This window comes from Branchiostoma belcheri, unplaced genomic scaffold (genome assembly GCF_001625305.1).
Source record: "Branchiostoma belcheri isolate BF01 breed outbred unplaced genomic scaffold, Haploidv18h27 scaffold92, whole genome shotgun sequence".
NCBI classification, from domain to species: domain Eukaryota; kingdom Metazoa; phylum Chordata; class Leptocardii; order Amphioxiformes; family Branchiostomatidae; genus Branchiostoma; species Branchiostoma belcheri.
Genome location: NW_017804598.1, coordinates 173,482 through 188,439, shown reverse-complemented (window position 1 = coordinate 188,439; position 14,958 = coordinate 173,482). Strand labels below are relative to the sequence as shown.

Here is a 14,958-nt window from a genome sequence, read left to right as displayed (position 1 = left end):
GTTGTAGCCAGAAGAGTAGCCTGGTTGCCAGACCGATAGCACACAAGACAGAAAGTATCTCAGTGAGCATATTTTGTACATCTGTCCAGTGTGCTATGGGTTTGGCACCCAGGTTACCAGAAGAGCCGATATTTGCCCATACAAAACAGTACCAAAGGTAGCAAAGGTAGCAAAGGTCAACATCACAGTTTTCTATAAATAGTGGTAACACGTACAAATGTGAAGGACGATACCGTTTGGCCTAGTCCTATGCTTTTTTTCGCTGTACTCGTTTACACAAAGAACACGACAGACCGAATAAAGATGAGACTACTGGTGGTCTCTGGTCGTTTTAAGCCAGGATCAGTAGGTGGCACTATAAGGTAATCAACATGGTTAACGTTATATTTGAGTTAGTTACCATTCCGATGGTTATTACGGCGCATCAGGAACAGGTCTGGTCTGCTGGAGAAGTGCTCGGCCTTCCTGACCAGGGCCTCCCTGATAGCGTCCATCCCGCTGACCACCACGGCGTCCTGTAGACCCATCTTCACACTGAAGACGTCCCCGTACGTCCCACGCCAGGCCGTCAGCTGCAGGTGGGCGTTCCGGGCCAGACTGGGGAGGTTGCCGAGCACGGGCCATCCCGGCGGACCCGGGGGGTAGCCCGCTGGTTTACGGACTCGGAATATGACGAATAAAAGAAACGTCAGAACACCAACCAGCACTGCTGTGATGTTGTGGCCTGTCAGTAATGGTTCAAACATTGTTGTCTGTTAAACAAGCGCCAGCCTTCTCCCGGATAGCGCATGGATGAAATACATGTAGTATAAGGACGTCAATGGGGCGTACTTCAGCGACCCAGAAGGGACATTGGACTTTAATTCCAAAGTCAAAGTTACATGGTTGTCGTCAGTCGACGCAAGCGCAGTGTAAGCTTAAACCATTTCGAATGATTTCAGCACGTAATCTATTCTATACTAATCTATACACAGATTCTATACTTGCTTTAATGTCGCTACCATACCTCCGTTTTTGGAACACTTTGTGTAGTCGGGCTATATTGATTTGATTATATGTATGACATCCTCTGGGCACCGCAAAACTGATGCGAGCGGGCGAAAAAAGTTGGACAAAAATTTGTAGGGAATGTTGAGCGAATTCGTCAACTACTAGCTAGAAGATGAAACTGTTCTCTTGAGTGAGTCGAAAATCATTTGTTTGACAATTACTAAGGCCCTGTTTATATGAAGTCAGTGAAGGCGCTTTACATGTGGTTTACCCCGAAGCCGGTTTCAAGTGGCTCCATCTGAACGCTCCAAATCACATTGAAAGCGCATCGATCCCAAACCACTTCTAGAGGTGGTTTCGAATCGGTTTTCCCGAATCGCGATTTGCGCCTGAACGCAATGTGATTTCAATGTGACTTCACCAGGTCATGGATTACGGGGTGATATTTCTTTATTTATATGCAATACCTAATTTGACGTGGCAGCAACTTAAAGAGCAGTAATGGTCAAATAATGTGTCCGTTCTAGGGCGAGCTTCACCGCCTCTGGCGGGACCACGTCGGCATTCGTCCAAGATACGCTGGGAGGGGGGCACCAGCAAGTAGGTCGTTGACCTCTGACTTTAATAACAAGCTACCTTGCGTGTTTTCACCAAACAACAATGAATGCAGTTTCGGAGAATCGTGATCGGGCACTGTTTGAAAGGAATGTATGGCACGTGGACCAGATGTGAGAAATGCGAGTTACCCGAATCGCGGTTTGAGTGGTTCCATATGAACAAGGATAAAGATAAGAAGAATGATGAGCAAAACAACTAAATTTGTAAGCCAAACTTATAATAAGATCATCAGAAGTCTGCCTGGCTTGCATAAGTTGTGCTTTTCTATTGGCCTGTTGTTAATCTACTTGTCAAATTCAAATTTTGCTGGTGATTACAACGTACACGTGGCGCCTGCGCGCGCTCCAAGATGGCGAGGAGTGTGTAAGTTAGGGAAACCACTGGAAAATTCAGCTCAGGAAGACGTACCACGTCCGCTTTGGAAGGTAGGTTGTACTTAATTAGCATTGTCTTTGATACTCTCGGGAGCATTGTAGCTAAATCTCATTGAAGTAAAGAGGAGAAAAAACACAGAATTTCGAAAACAAGTTTCAATGCTCTGTCGACCTCATACCTTTGCCAGATGATGTTAAACCTTTAGAACCGACGAATTGTTAATGTTTCTCGTTGACTGGAAATAAGATAATCGTTATCTCTAACATGCTGGTAAATGGTGGAAATTTCATAGTTACGGCATTTGGAAGTAAAGTGAACATGAACATTATCAGACAAAACGTATTCTAGTCCGTACCTCATTTGCATAATTGCGAAGGTATGAGGTCGGGGATCCAGCAAACTTGAGGCTGTCTAGTTACGCAAAGTGCACGGATCAAAGCGACCTCTAGCAGTTCAATGCAGAACTGCAACATACCGTTGGCCGAGTCGTTCCTATTACTGCAGTTGTTTTGTTTATAGCCGCTTAGGGGCGCTTTTGATCCATGGCTTCATTTGTCAGATTTGCTTCGTGTTTGCCTAGATTGGCAGTACAGAATGGACGGGTTGCAAAGGAACGACTTTGACCGAGGAATATAGAAGCAGGATTCATTCTTTTCTTTCCTTCTATCATATATTTAATGTCGTTGCATCATGGAATGTATGATTGTATGGCAAAACTTACTCCACTTTTACACCATGGTTACGTTTCATCACAATCAACAAAAGTTTACGAAAGAACAAGTGGGTGTATATTGACTGTAGTGATCCTTATAAGCTATCAAAATCTAGGCGATCTTCCCTCCCGACATCTGCTTGGTTTTCATTCATATATGGTAATGTCTCCGACAGCGAAAACTTCACTTCGGCGAAGATTGTGACCACTTGTGCAATGGATCAACCGATCATAAAATCACTTTTTGAAGTATAAATTGAGGCAAAAAATGCATAAAAGTTAGCAAATTAAATGTATAAAAATTAATTTTATGAATGGAAAGCATTTAATTTAAAAATCATTCCCTATCACACCCCCGTTTTGGAGCACCCAGACTTCGGTATTTCGCAAGTTGGGAAACGAGATGGACTCTTACGGGGGTTTTCTCCCAAGTTTATCCTGCACTTGTTGACCGTGAGACTCACTCTGACTACCTAAATATCCTGAATTTATCAGACAAAAACCGTTGTAGTTTTGAATCTGGTCATATTGAGAGAAACATTCTTAGAACGGCTTGTAGCAGCGCCTGAATTCAGACTCAGTATATAATACTATAAATATTATACTTGTATCGTGTAAAGTGTAAAATTAAGGTGTTGGACTTTGAACCAAAAATGTCGCTTCATGACAGTCATCAAGTGTAAGTAGGTCTTTTATTGATACCATATCAGGTACTAATTTCCAGTTACAGTGGCCGTCAAATAAAACTCTTTGACAACAGTCAAACTTTACACAAATACGTAGCCACGTACCGTACAAGGTTATTCAAGTCAGACACCATTATAATTACTCCAGCAGAAGTTTTCCTCCATAGCAAAGTACAAAAAACACAGTCAAGTTTTCGCCTGACATCGAGTATAAAACAAACTAGTTGTTTTGCATTGTTAAGATTACTGTTATGATACCTCTATTATCTTAGGTACAACACAAAATTGGCTTTAGTAGTAAATTTCACTGTGAGAAACAACATAGAATTACGGTAACAAACTTTAACTAAGGAAAAATTACTACGTTAAATTTGGTACGCGGGACACGGTGGTACCGATAAACTCTATCTTCACAGAAACATTGGACCGACAATGTTAAATACATAAAGCTTTCCCTGCTTCTTGCGATATATATTTACAGAGTTCAACGTGGCATGGGAATATTCAGCTGACTAGCAACAGACACTGCAGAACAAAAAGCAGCTCTCAAAAATTACATTGTTGAATGATCGTCGGACTATGTGTCGCTTGCTACGAGTACAGTGCTTTAAATACATTCGGAGCACCAGTGCACAGTCTGATTTTCTAACACAATGATCTAACCACTCTGTATGGCAGTGAAACAGCAAAAATAAGAACAAAAGGCAAAAAAATTACGCAACACATGATTCCAGCTACTAATGTTAACAACTCGATACACGAAACCTTGGAAGCTTTCGAAATAATAACTTGTCTTTCACTGCCGGCATGAAAATATACACAAACAAATATCTACTTGTCATGGACAGGCCGAAGGGTCAGCAAAAAATATATATATATATTTATATAACTCTCACAGAGAAAACTTATACTTCATTACAGTATTAGCCACAGTACATCTTTAGTTACAATTTAATTGACTTCAGTAGGGTTACTGTTTTTTTTACTTTTCTTCGTCAACTTAACCAACAAGTTTGACTACAGCAATATGTATAAAACACTGCAAAGCCAAATCCACGATCTCTATCAAACACTGCATAGACAGTGTTTCCCACTCAAATCAGAGAGGGGGAAACACCACTATAATAGTATCCTCCCAGCAATGCCTCTGGTCCCTCAATATATACACACACTTTGACAACAGTAGACGTCAATGCTTGGGGGAGGGGGTGGTTGAATTTCAAACTTTCTGTGAATTAGATGCACTTCATGAAATTTTGACCTTCTCTGTACAAAGATATTGCTGAGCAGAAAATTAACCGTTGCTACTTATCTGAGCAAAAAGAAGAGATTCTGTATGTGAATATAACGTAACTGGGTAGAAACCTGCATATGAGAAGTTCACTTCACAATCTCATCTGCTCTTTACAATACCAGACTACACTAGCAACTTCCAGAACTTAGACTATGATAATGGGAGTTAAGTTAAATTCACAGTAAAATAAGCAAAACAAAAAAGATTTCTTTACATCTCACAGCAGTTTCTCGATTGGGAAATGGGGTACATGATGAGGACTGAATTTTTTTCCTGTATGTTATGAAGTACTGTCAACTTTTGCTGATTTTCAGTGTGTTTTTTTCTAATTAAATGATGGTAAAATGTATCCTGAAGACTCTATCCATGGCATCTCTTCTCAGCTCTGGTGAGATGTTCTCTAGCACATCAGGATGACTCTTCAACAAGCCTGCAGAAAGAAAAGAAGTCTTCAGTAATGCAATATCAACTTGCTATTTTGAAATCTTTATTTATCACAATTTCACATGTCGAGTATTTGTGGGTTTACCATTAAATAAGAATTCTTACATTTCTCTCCTCTTACTTGTAGGTTAAGTACATTGAAGTTTGCATTTGTTTTCTTGACACAAATGTGAATGTAAATTGTTGTGGGGTCATGTGACATAATGGCAGAGCATTCAGCTCTGAATCAAGATCGAGGTCCCGAGTTCAAATCCTCCCAAGTCACTGACCTTGTGCCCTTGGAAAAGGCACTTTATACGACTTTCCTCACTTCACTTAGGTGAAAATGAGTATACCAGAATGATCATTATCATGATCATGGGCATTAAAACCATAAACCAAATGATGAACTCACGTGCTTGTTCTCGAAAGCTATGGGGTTAGCCTGTACATAACCCCCATCGCTACTCCCATCCCTGCCGGAGCTGCCGTTGCGTAAGCTCCCCTGGTTGCTGGGCGTGCGCTCCCTCCGTCTGCCCGTGGAGCCTCTGGATGACGTGCTGTTGGGGCTCATCGGCGGCGTGTTGGTGCCCGCGGTGGTCGTGCCTCGACCGTACGATGACAACTCATCTGTGAACAGAACCAAAAATGTTTACTCCTGCTGCTTCAGCCACATGTGCAATGTTACGCTGAGGCTACACCAATTTGATTTGTTGGTTCTTGGAGTTTTTCAGAAAAAAAAGCGACAGAGCAAAAAAATAATAAAAACAGACCTAAGCATCCTATGATAGCCCCAAATGCTATGATAGGAGCCATGAAGTCAACATACCAGGCTGGTTTGTAATTCAAACTTTTAATCAAACCACTGCACTGATAGATGCAAAAACTGTAACAACTTTGAAGAGACGATACTTCTTTCAACTGTAGGGGCCAAAATGTGACCATTTTGGAGTTGATTCAGAGGCTGAAATGTTGTTTTTTTTTGCAAATCAGAAAGTGAAGCGGGCAAATCCATGAACCAACAAATTACATTGGTGTGGCCTGAGGGAGGACTAGTTCTGTATGGTAAGACGTGCACAAAGCTGTACTGCATGTAGCCGTGCTTGTCTACAGAGAAAGCAAAATCAGGACACTGCCACACAGTCACTACTGCACTACTGCAAAGCAAAGCGAAGCAGCAAACGACCCTGTTAGTGAGCTGGCTCGGCCTACATCTGACGCTACAACTCTCATGCCTGGTTAGGTAGGACTACACAGGACCACTACACAAGCCTGCCCAACACACCTCTATAGACGTTTCTTGGAGAGAGCTGCCCTCCCCACTCGTGGTGGTGGGGACTGGTATAGTAGAGCTCTGATTGGAGGGAAGGAAAGGTGGGGTGATCAGATCCACATCACCAGTGCCGCCTGAATACCACTTCATCATGCTAAGCTAACGTACAGTGTGCATGCTTGAACGTGAAGAAAGTGCTCCCTGTTATTTACTGACTGACAAAACATTTCCTCACAAGTTAGCAATGAAACTTTGCTGTACCATTCCTGCAAGTGCTTCCAATAAAAGTCTGTCCTGTAAACATTGTCAGTTCACATTGTACAGAATGTTGTTAGACTAGTGGTTAGCTGTTTAAAATTTTTCTACATTGTACATAGACAACAGTTTGCCACTTGCAGGAATGGTTAGTGATAGTTGGAACAGAGCGTTATGTACCTTCTGGCTCTTGCCGCTGCCTCCTGTTAGGTGCGGGCTTGCGGCTGACGTCTGGCCGTGTTTTGGGCCTGGAGGACTGCTCTGACTCTGACGAAGGTGCAATATCTCCACCTACATGTGTGTCAAAACATAACATGGGGTAAGTTGACAGTCTAAGGAACTGTTACCTTACGTGTCTTTCAATCCCAATTAGTACAGTAGCTTGTCAGTCTGCTTATCTTTAAAGTTTTACCAAAAATGTACATTAGGTTACAATACAGAGCTACAATGTGTGAACAGTATTGTAATTCCTGATTTTTTGTCAATACTGTTATGTTCACGGTTTTCTAGGTCACTTCTGTACTGAAAACTTATCATTACCATTAACAAACAATTTGCTGACTTTCTTTTTCTGTACCTGCTGCCACCGTGAACATATGGTTCTGTGAACACCTGACCTCCATTTTTCTCAGAACGTGAATTTTTGCTACTGTCATCATTAAGTGAATTACAGTATTGATGGTCATAATTGGACTATTCCTATCACTGACATCTCAGCACAAGGAACATGCTGCTTGGGATATGCTGGAAATCCCTCTGACCTATGTTTAGTGAGGGCCCGTCGGAGTCTGATCTGGACTGGTCCTGTCTCCTCCTGTGACTGGGTGGGTGTGGACGAGGTTTCTGGGCCAGGGCTGCGCTGGCGTTGCTATCTGTGCTGAAGGGGCTGCCGGACCTCTTGTGACGAAGGGCTCCCGGGAACTGCTTTTTACCTGGTGATACAAGACATCAGACTCAATTATTGCATGGACACTTTACTAGTAAATAACTCAAATGTATCAATTCTTATTAGAATTTGTACTAGAAATGGTAGTGTATAGTTACATAATGGACAAGTCCTCTTGACTGAAGGTCCACATTGAACTTTGACAAGTGGCTTCGACAAATTTTGGAATGACAACATGCATTTTTCGAAATATACACACTCTGTGCTTTTATTGATGTTCAGTTGACAGATCCTTAGCGTAGTAACATCATGTACATCTGAATCAAATAGTCAAAGCAAAACATGGTTTCGTCTTTAAAAAAATCATCTACGTTGAACCCAAAAGAAACTGCAATCATGAGTTTTTGTTCTGCAAAAGATGTATGGCACAAAACTAACCTGCGTTAGGATCGGAGACAACAGAACCCTGCACTGTGAGCCCTGCACTCTCTGCAGCCGCCGCCACTGCGCTGGCGAAGTCTGCGTCCGTGAAGAACGACCCGTCCGACGACTCGGCGGCGCTGGACCTGTTGCTCGCCGACGTCACGCTGTCGTTATCGTCGGTAGCTGAGGCCCACCCGGCAATCATCGAGTCTGTAATGTACAGGAGAAACAAGAAGGGTTAACAGCAATCCATGTGTGGTCTATTGTGTATGTTTTTATTCACATTTGGATCAGACCTGTGTGTGATGAAAATCTATTTTGGCATCTGACCCGACTATAAAGTAATTATTCATGCCACGTTTCATACTTGTACAATGCAATTTTTGCTTTGCAAGCAGGACCGATATTGCAAGCTTACATGTGTTGATTGTGCAGACTGGTCTTTTTTTTTTTGCACAGGCCAGCATTGCATCTGTCTACATGCCAAGACGCTCTGGCCATGCACAACAGAGCAGGCCTATCTCTCAAGCAGTGCAATATCCTCAGGCACAGCGGTCTACCTGAGTATCTTCTGCCATTCTCTCGCGGAGGCTTCACGATTTTGGGCTTACTCCTGCGCTTTCTTTCCATGTTTTCCCACGAGTCCAAAAGTTTTTGGAATTGCAAGTAATAGAGGAGAAAGTCATTATCGGGACCATCAAGGGCATCGAATTCAGATGGTTCCAGACTGTCAATAGCCTCAACTTCTGACGTATCAAAACCGTCAAAGTCGGTGTCCAATTCATCTACATCTGCTTGGTCAAGGAGATCTAGGGAACACAGAGGACAGGGGAGGGAAGACACGGCAAACAAAAGTTAGACATGGGAGGAACAAAAACTAAAGAGCAGAACAAAGGAGTGTAAAAGATATCAAACACAGGAATACAGAGGAGCAGAGCAAGCAAAACAAGATACTTATAAGGGACTTATAAGTCACAAATTTTGAAATGGCCATTCAACAAATTTTCATCGTGAATCGGTCTTTCGTACCGGTATTCACTATATTTGTTTGGGAAGTTGCCAATGTAACTATTGACAGCTATCAGGATAGTGGACTCATGATGACAAATTCTTTATTTGATGGCCATATCAAAGTTTGTGTTATTTTCAACAACCAAAAAAATGTAGTCTTTGACTGCAAAAGAAAGGAACAAAAATATCTACATGTAGCTTAGAAGTAAGCACAAGAAAGTAGCAGAGAGCAGCATAATGACAGAATGAAGATGGGATGACAGATGAGATTAGCATGTGAGTTCTGAAGATACAACCAGTACTTTTCCTGGCACTGGTCTACATGACAGTGTGTGTGTGTGTATGTATGTGTGTGATTGCCTTTAGTACTGTTAGCTTGCCACTTCACAAACACCTAGGTCAGAAAGCGAATGATACCACACCTCTATTACCTGTGACGCTGCTTTCCAGATCTCCCATGCTGGAAGCAGGCGTCTGTTCCCCCAGGTGGCGCGCCCGCTCGAAGTCCCGGTTCTCGTAGTCCTCGTCCCTCACGCTGGTGTCGGCGTCGGACGGGGCGTCCAGGTAGCCGTAGCCCGGCAGCTCGATCCTCAGCCCCGGCCCCTGCCCCGTGTCCTCCAGATGCGCCGGCAGGCACGGTAACGTCACGTCCGTGTTGGGGGAATCTGGGGTGGGTCTGTGATCGGGGGAGGGAGGTACATTTACAGTTCGTTTTGGAGGGGTGGGGCCACGCTCCTCAGGGGAAGACAAGTCTGAGTTGTTGTGTCGATATGTACGAGCTGGTGGGGTGGGTCCGCGGTCACTGCTGGACTTGTCACTCTGATGGCTGGGAGAGGTGGTGCAGGGAGGTCTCTTTGCTGACCTAAAGGGCACATTGTTTCCATGGTATATGAATTTGGGTCGAGCTTTTTTTTGCACTCCCACAGAGGTGTGGAGTGGATATGCCAACCGTGGCCAGTTGGGAAAATCGTCTTGGTTGTCTTGATAATATTGGGCTAGACACGTCTTTCCTGATTTTCAAAATCTTAAAGATACCATACCAGAGGAAAAAGAAAGGATATAGGAAGGAAAGCACTTTTCTCTGATGGCCCAAGGGAGGGTAGAAACAAAACTTGCTTGTCAAAAAGAAAACAGGGACTTTTGTCTCCTGAAAACAGGGACTTTTGTCACCTGAATTTATATAAATAGAGAATACTAAAAACAACAAATAACAGTAAATATCTCAACAAATAACAGTTATGTATTACATATAATTATGTAGGTATAACATTACAATCTTTTAAACTACAAAAGGTTCTACAGAATGCGTTGATGAAGGTTAGACATCCGGGAGAAAAAAAACTTAGTAACAAGTATGAAGACACAGTTACTCAAGTAACTGGATAGATTAGATTGAAAACTTAATTTTTTGTTTCCTATTGTCTGAAATTCATCTTCACTTCATTTACATATCAATCAATAGTTTTTGGATGAATACCTGTTGACTACAGATATCTTTCAGTCACTGACTGGGAGTGGATGAAACTTCTGACCACTTTCAAATCTATCCAGTGTTGCTTGAGTAACTGTTCCTTTGAGTTCTACGGTATGATGAAAGATAAAGCCTGCTCACCTGTCACTCCTGTGTGAGGAGTAGGGGGACCTGGGTGGTGTACCAGGGGGTGAGTCCACCTCGCTGGGGGGTGGGTGCTCGGGAGGAGGGGGCAGCAGGTCGGCCCAGTTCAGCGGGGGGCCCGCCTGCTTGGCTGCGGAGGGCGGCAGCTTGTTCTGCGCTCTCCTTCGCCGTCGTGAGGAGTCATCTGTACAAGCAAAAGTCAATTTTCTGCTCATTTTTTTTACAAGGTAAGTTGCATCAACCCCATTACAAATAGCCATGTAGGGACTGAAAGTGCAAGAATATAACACTGAACAAGCATGTTTTAAATCTGAAAACTTGTCAAATCTTTCTTTACATTCTTATGGTATGTATTTTGTGATGGTGTCACAAAATCAGTTCAACTTATGTCTTTGCACTAACCATGAATGTCAGAAATGTGACATTTTTTCTATCAAAAATATACAAAAAGTTTAAATTCAATGCCCATCAAAATACTACACAACGCCACAATAATAGACTGGTCCCCACCTGTGGCTGACCCATCGCTGTAAGGGCTTCTGGGCCTGTTGTCATACATGGGGTTACTCAGGGAGGTGGACATCTGGCTACCTTCAGAGTTCTCCTGGGGATACATGTCTGAGGAAACAACAAAATAACAGCCATTTACAAAACATTCTACGTAATACATATACTTATTGTTGTCATAGTACAATGTAAAATGTGGCCATGTAGAAAACAATGTGAAGCTCTGCTGACTGCATGTGTCATGAGGGGTGGCATGTGGAATATCAAATTTTGAACATGTATCCAGCAAGAATTGAGCAATGAGTGTTACGTAATGTGCAGAGTCACTGATAGCGTAACCCACCATTGTTGACTTTGTGGTCGGGAGTGTACGCGTCCGGCGTCCTCCTCCCGTTCTTCCTCTTCCCGCGCGTGAAGGTGGGCATCCACTTCTCGCTGCCGTTCTCCGACACCGACTTCTCCAGGTTCAGGTTCTCGTTCAGGTTGGTGTCCACCACGGAGGTGGAGGCGTAGGGCGCGGGAGAGCCCAGGTGGTTCATATTCTGCTGCTTGGTCAGGAAGGTCTTCAGGTGGGGCTGGTTCCCAACCTCCGCATACTCCGGGAGACTGAGAGGAAAAAAAATAACATGAATAATGAAACCTTATAGAAAGCAGCAGTGAAGTATTTGAAGTCACGTTCGGGAACACATCATTCATTGCATTTTCATTTCACTTTTTAATTCATTTTGTATGACCATTTGTGATGTCATGCTTGAACAGCTTTGTCTGCCCTGACGAAGATGACTGGTCTTTGAAACATCAGCACAATAAAATATATAAGAACTAAGAAAACTATCATGTTAAAACTATCATCATAATAATGTTGAATCAAAAATGAAAGTACCAGTATGTTCTTTTTCTATACATGAAAATATCAATTTTGTTTCTATTATAGTTTGATGTTTGTTTTCCGAGAAACTTGAAGAGACACTGTGGTATATATTTGACAATGCTGTTTTAAGTGGGATTTATTCCACAGCATCACCACTTCTGGCAAAGTGGCTAGGTAAGGTCCCAAATCATTCCAACAATATCGGTGACAAATCCATGGAAAGTGGACCATCACTAGTAATGCCATCTTGGTAACATGCCTCTCCTGCTACTGAGGGCTAATCAGGCAACAATGTGGACCAATTCTGGATGTAATGGGCTGCGAAGATCGATGCATATTATCCGGGAACATTGAAATATGTGCGATTTGTGCCTTGGCCTTTAGTGGGACTGATCAATATCCATGATAAATCTTTGCAAAGAACTATTTACTGCTCCCTGTTTAAACTTTCCTAAGCCTAGATATCACAAAATACAACCTCAATAGTATCATTATTCTCTGCACAAAAGGACGGTTATGGGTTCAGCTTGCAAATAAAGTATACGGCAAGACAGTAACATAAAAGCAAGTCCTTTTACTGCTTTTTGAGGAGAACCAAAAGATTCAGCGAGCACATTTGGCAAAATGATGGAACGCAGTACGCTGTGGACACCCCCAGGTAGGAAAAGAAAGGTGACCTGACTGCCCAAAAGGGTTACTTACCATGAATCATCCGGGCATTATTGACTGGTCTGAAAGCTGCAATTTTTGGGTAGGATCAATGTTTAATCACCGGGCGGCCTGGGTGCCATTGCTCACCCATCTGACCCTGCTGTCCCTCCCCATGGTTGTTGATCAATGGGACTTGTCCTAGAGACAACTACACTAGTGACCTGAGCTTCCCAACACTCCTTAATTCCCGAACACAGCTACACAAGTCCCTTAACACGAACAATGGGATTTAGCAGCCTAAAAAAGATGTACCAGAGGATTTGATGTTGAGAGCCAGTTTTTATACGTTATCTTCCTGGTCCAATTTTTACGGACATTAGACAATCAATATTACCTGAATGGCCTATTATTCTCAGCATGGAGTTGACAATCTAACTTGTGCTGGCAAGATAAAATACCTGTGGACTAGCCTTTCTAAATTTAAACTTCCAGCTAGCTACAAATGCTAAAACCAGACTGGAGTTCAAAAATTACATCTGCAGTATGACCTCAATGGGATTACCATACTATGATGTTCATGAAACATATAAAGGCATACTGTTTAATTCACGGGCCAAAACATTACCTAAAAGCATTCACCCTACTTTACCAAGCGTGGAAATGAACGTGTAGAATTGCAGGGTACTTTACTGCTAGAAGTCAAGCAAAACAATCAAGTAGTAAAAGTCATGTTATAAATAGAGGACAATTGCAGAGGCCAGATGGCAAATAAATTTTAGAAAACTCTGCTCCTGTTGGAAACTCCTAACATGCTTTCCTCAAAATCCTTCTCCACAAGTTGTCCTTAGCTACCAAATTAAAACCTTTAAATCAAATATGAGGAAAAATTACAGCACACTCAGGTCAAAACAGTTACTCATGGCGAATGCCACACTGCTAATGATTTTTTAACACTTGGGTTTGCTGATGAGTATCATGGAGGTGAACCTTCGCCCTAATTGCTCCTGCCGCAATATTGCATTAGAGTACGACACAGGGGCCTAATAAATAAGGGAACTTTACAATCCCTCAGAGTTAACATACTGCATGTAGCAACAGTACAGATAATTGCCTTGAGAGACTACCATGTATCTTCAGTATTGGGTGATGGGAGTTACCCATTTTAAGGTTCTTCTCTCATGGTCGACCATACTTTCTCAGTGATCCATGCAATTATCAACATTATCGCCATGGGAAATTAGTAGTCAAATGTCACTGGTTTCAAAACCTACTGGAGCAAAACAAAACAGGATAATTGTTTGGGCAGTGTGCCAAAATGTGACATTGTTTTTTTTTATGCAGCAGTCGCTTGAAATATGAAGTCAATCACTCAATGTGCAATAAATTTGTAAAAAGTAGAAAGGATTTCCATTCTTCACAGACAAAAACGCCTTGACCATCCAAAGCAATGTAAAGAGCTCCAAAGGCCACACCAATTTAACTTGTTGGTTCATGGATCCGCCCGCTTCATTTTTTTCTGATTTGAGAAAAAAAAAAAATTGGCCCAAACATTTGAAGGAAGCCCCTTCTCTTCGGAGTTGTTAGAGGTTTTCCATCTATCAATGCAGTGTTTAGATGAAATGTTTGAAATTGAATGTTTGAATTACAACTAGCCCGGTATGTTGACATCATGGCTTCTATTGCAACTTTTGGGGCTATCATAGGATGCCTAGGTCTGTTGTTGTTTTTTTTGCGCTGTTGCTTCATATTTTTTTCTTCAAAACTCTGAGAATCAACAAATCAAATTGGTGTGTCCTAAAGAACTCATAAAATTTTTATTAATAAGGAACAATTTTTTTTGGTTCTTACCTCTCGACATCAGCGGGCATGTTGGCGTTGTGGACCATGTAAGGAGGCACGCCCGTCTCAACCTCAGGCTGCATCTTGGCTTTCTCCTTGCCAAGGTTGTCATACACCATGTCGTTAATATCTGTAACATGAAACAAACACTATTACATCACTGAGACAAAGGAACCCATCACCATTACATGATGCCTGCCTGTATGTATCTAAGTCTTAAAAATTGGGATTGTTACAAGATGTATTTTCAAAAAGTTCCGTAACACATACTGAAAGAGATAGTTTGTGTATAGATAAATAGATAGATAATATATTGTACATCAATTCTGTACTTAGCATTGCATAACAATATTTAATGAGGAGCATTGCAAATATTGTTGCTCCAAAATGTAATGTAGTGGACCTTGAAAAGCTAAGTTCAACTTTACACAATGTACAAGTTGGTTACTGTGCATAAGAACATCAGTGGGCCTCTTTCTATTACTAATCTATTACTTNCTGGAAAGTTCTTTGGTTGGTCTTCGCAATG

At 42.1% G+C, this 14,958-nt stretch overlaps 2 protein-coding genes across 15 annotated transcripts in view; both read right to left on the bottom strand.

Annotated features, from left to right (window-relative positions):
* Window positions 1-392: 392 nt before the first annotated feature.
* Window positions 393-802, bottom strand: LOC109488134 (cytochrome P450 1A1-like). Its single transcript, XM_019792295.1, has one exon. It carries the CDS (start codon window positions 744-746, stop codon window positions 393-395), a length of 354 nt encoding a protein of 117 aa, XP_019647854.1. The 5' UTR covers window positions 747-802.
* Window positions 803-3,368: 2,566 nt separating this feature from the next.
* LOC109488168 (roundabout homolog 1-like) overlaps window positions 3,369-14,958 on the bottom strand; it is an 84,488-nt gene continuing 72,898 nt past the window's right edge. For 8 of the 14 annotated variants that reach the window (XM_019792327.1, XM_019792334.1, XM_019792340.1 and 5 more), the window contains 12 exons: window positions 14,439-14,559; window positions 11,412-11,674; window positions 11,072-11,179; window positions 10,559-10,745; window positions 9,369-9,808; window positions 8,496-8,744; window positions 7,951-8,145; window positions 7,388-7,558; window positions 6,807-6,917; window positions 6,384-6,452; window positions 5,514-5,728; window positions 3,369-5,105 (listed from right to left, as the gene is read on the bottom strand). In XM_019792327.1, coding sequence (XP_019647886.1) covers window positions 5,097-5,105; window positions 5,514-5,728; window positions 6,384-6,452; window positions 6,807-6,917; window positions 7,388-7,558; window positions 7,951-8,145; window positions 8,496-8,744; window positions 9,369-9,808; window positions 10,559-10,745; window positions 11,072-11,179; window positions 11,412-11,674; window positions 14,439-14,559 — 2,138 coding nt within the window. In that variant the 3' untranslated portion in view covers window positions 3,369-5,096. The remainder of the gene's footprint in view (window positions 5,106-5,513; window positions 5,729-6,383; window positions 6,453-6,806; window positions 6,918-7,387; window positions 7,559-7,950; window positions 8,146-8,495; window positions 8,745-9,368; window positions 9,809-10,558; window positions 10,746-11,071; window positions 11,180-11,411; window positions 11,675-14,438; window positions 14,560-14,958) is intronic. The other 6 variants (XM_019792333.1, XM_019792336.1, XM_019792335.1 and 3 more) reach the window with 6 other exon arrangements.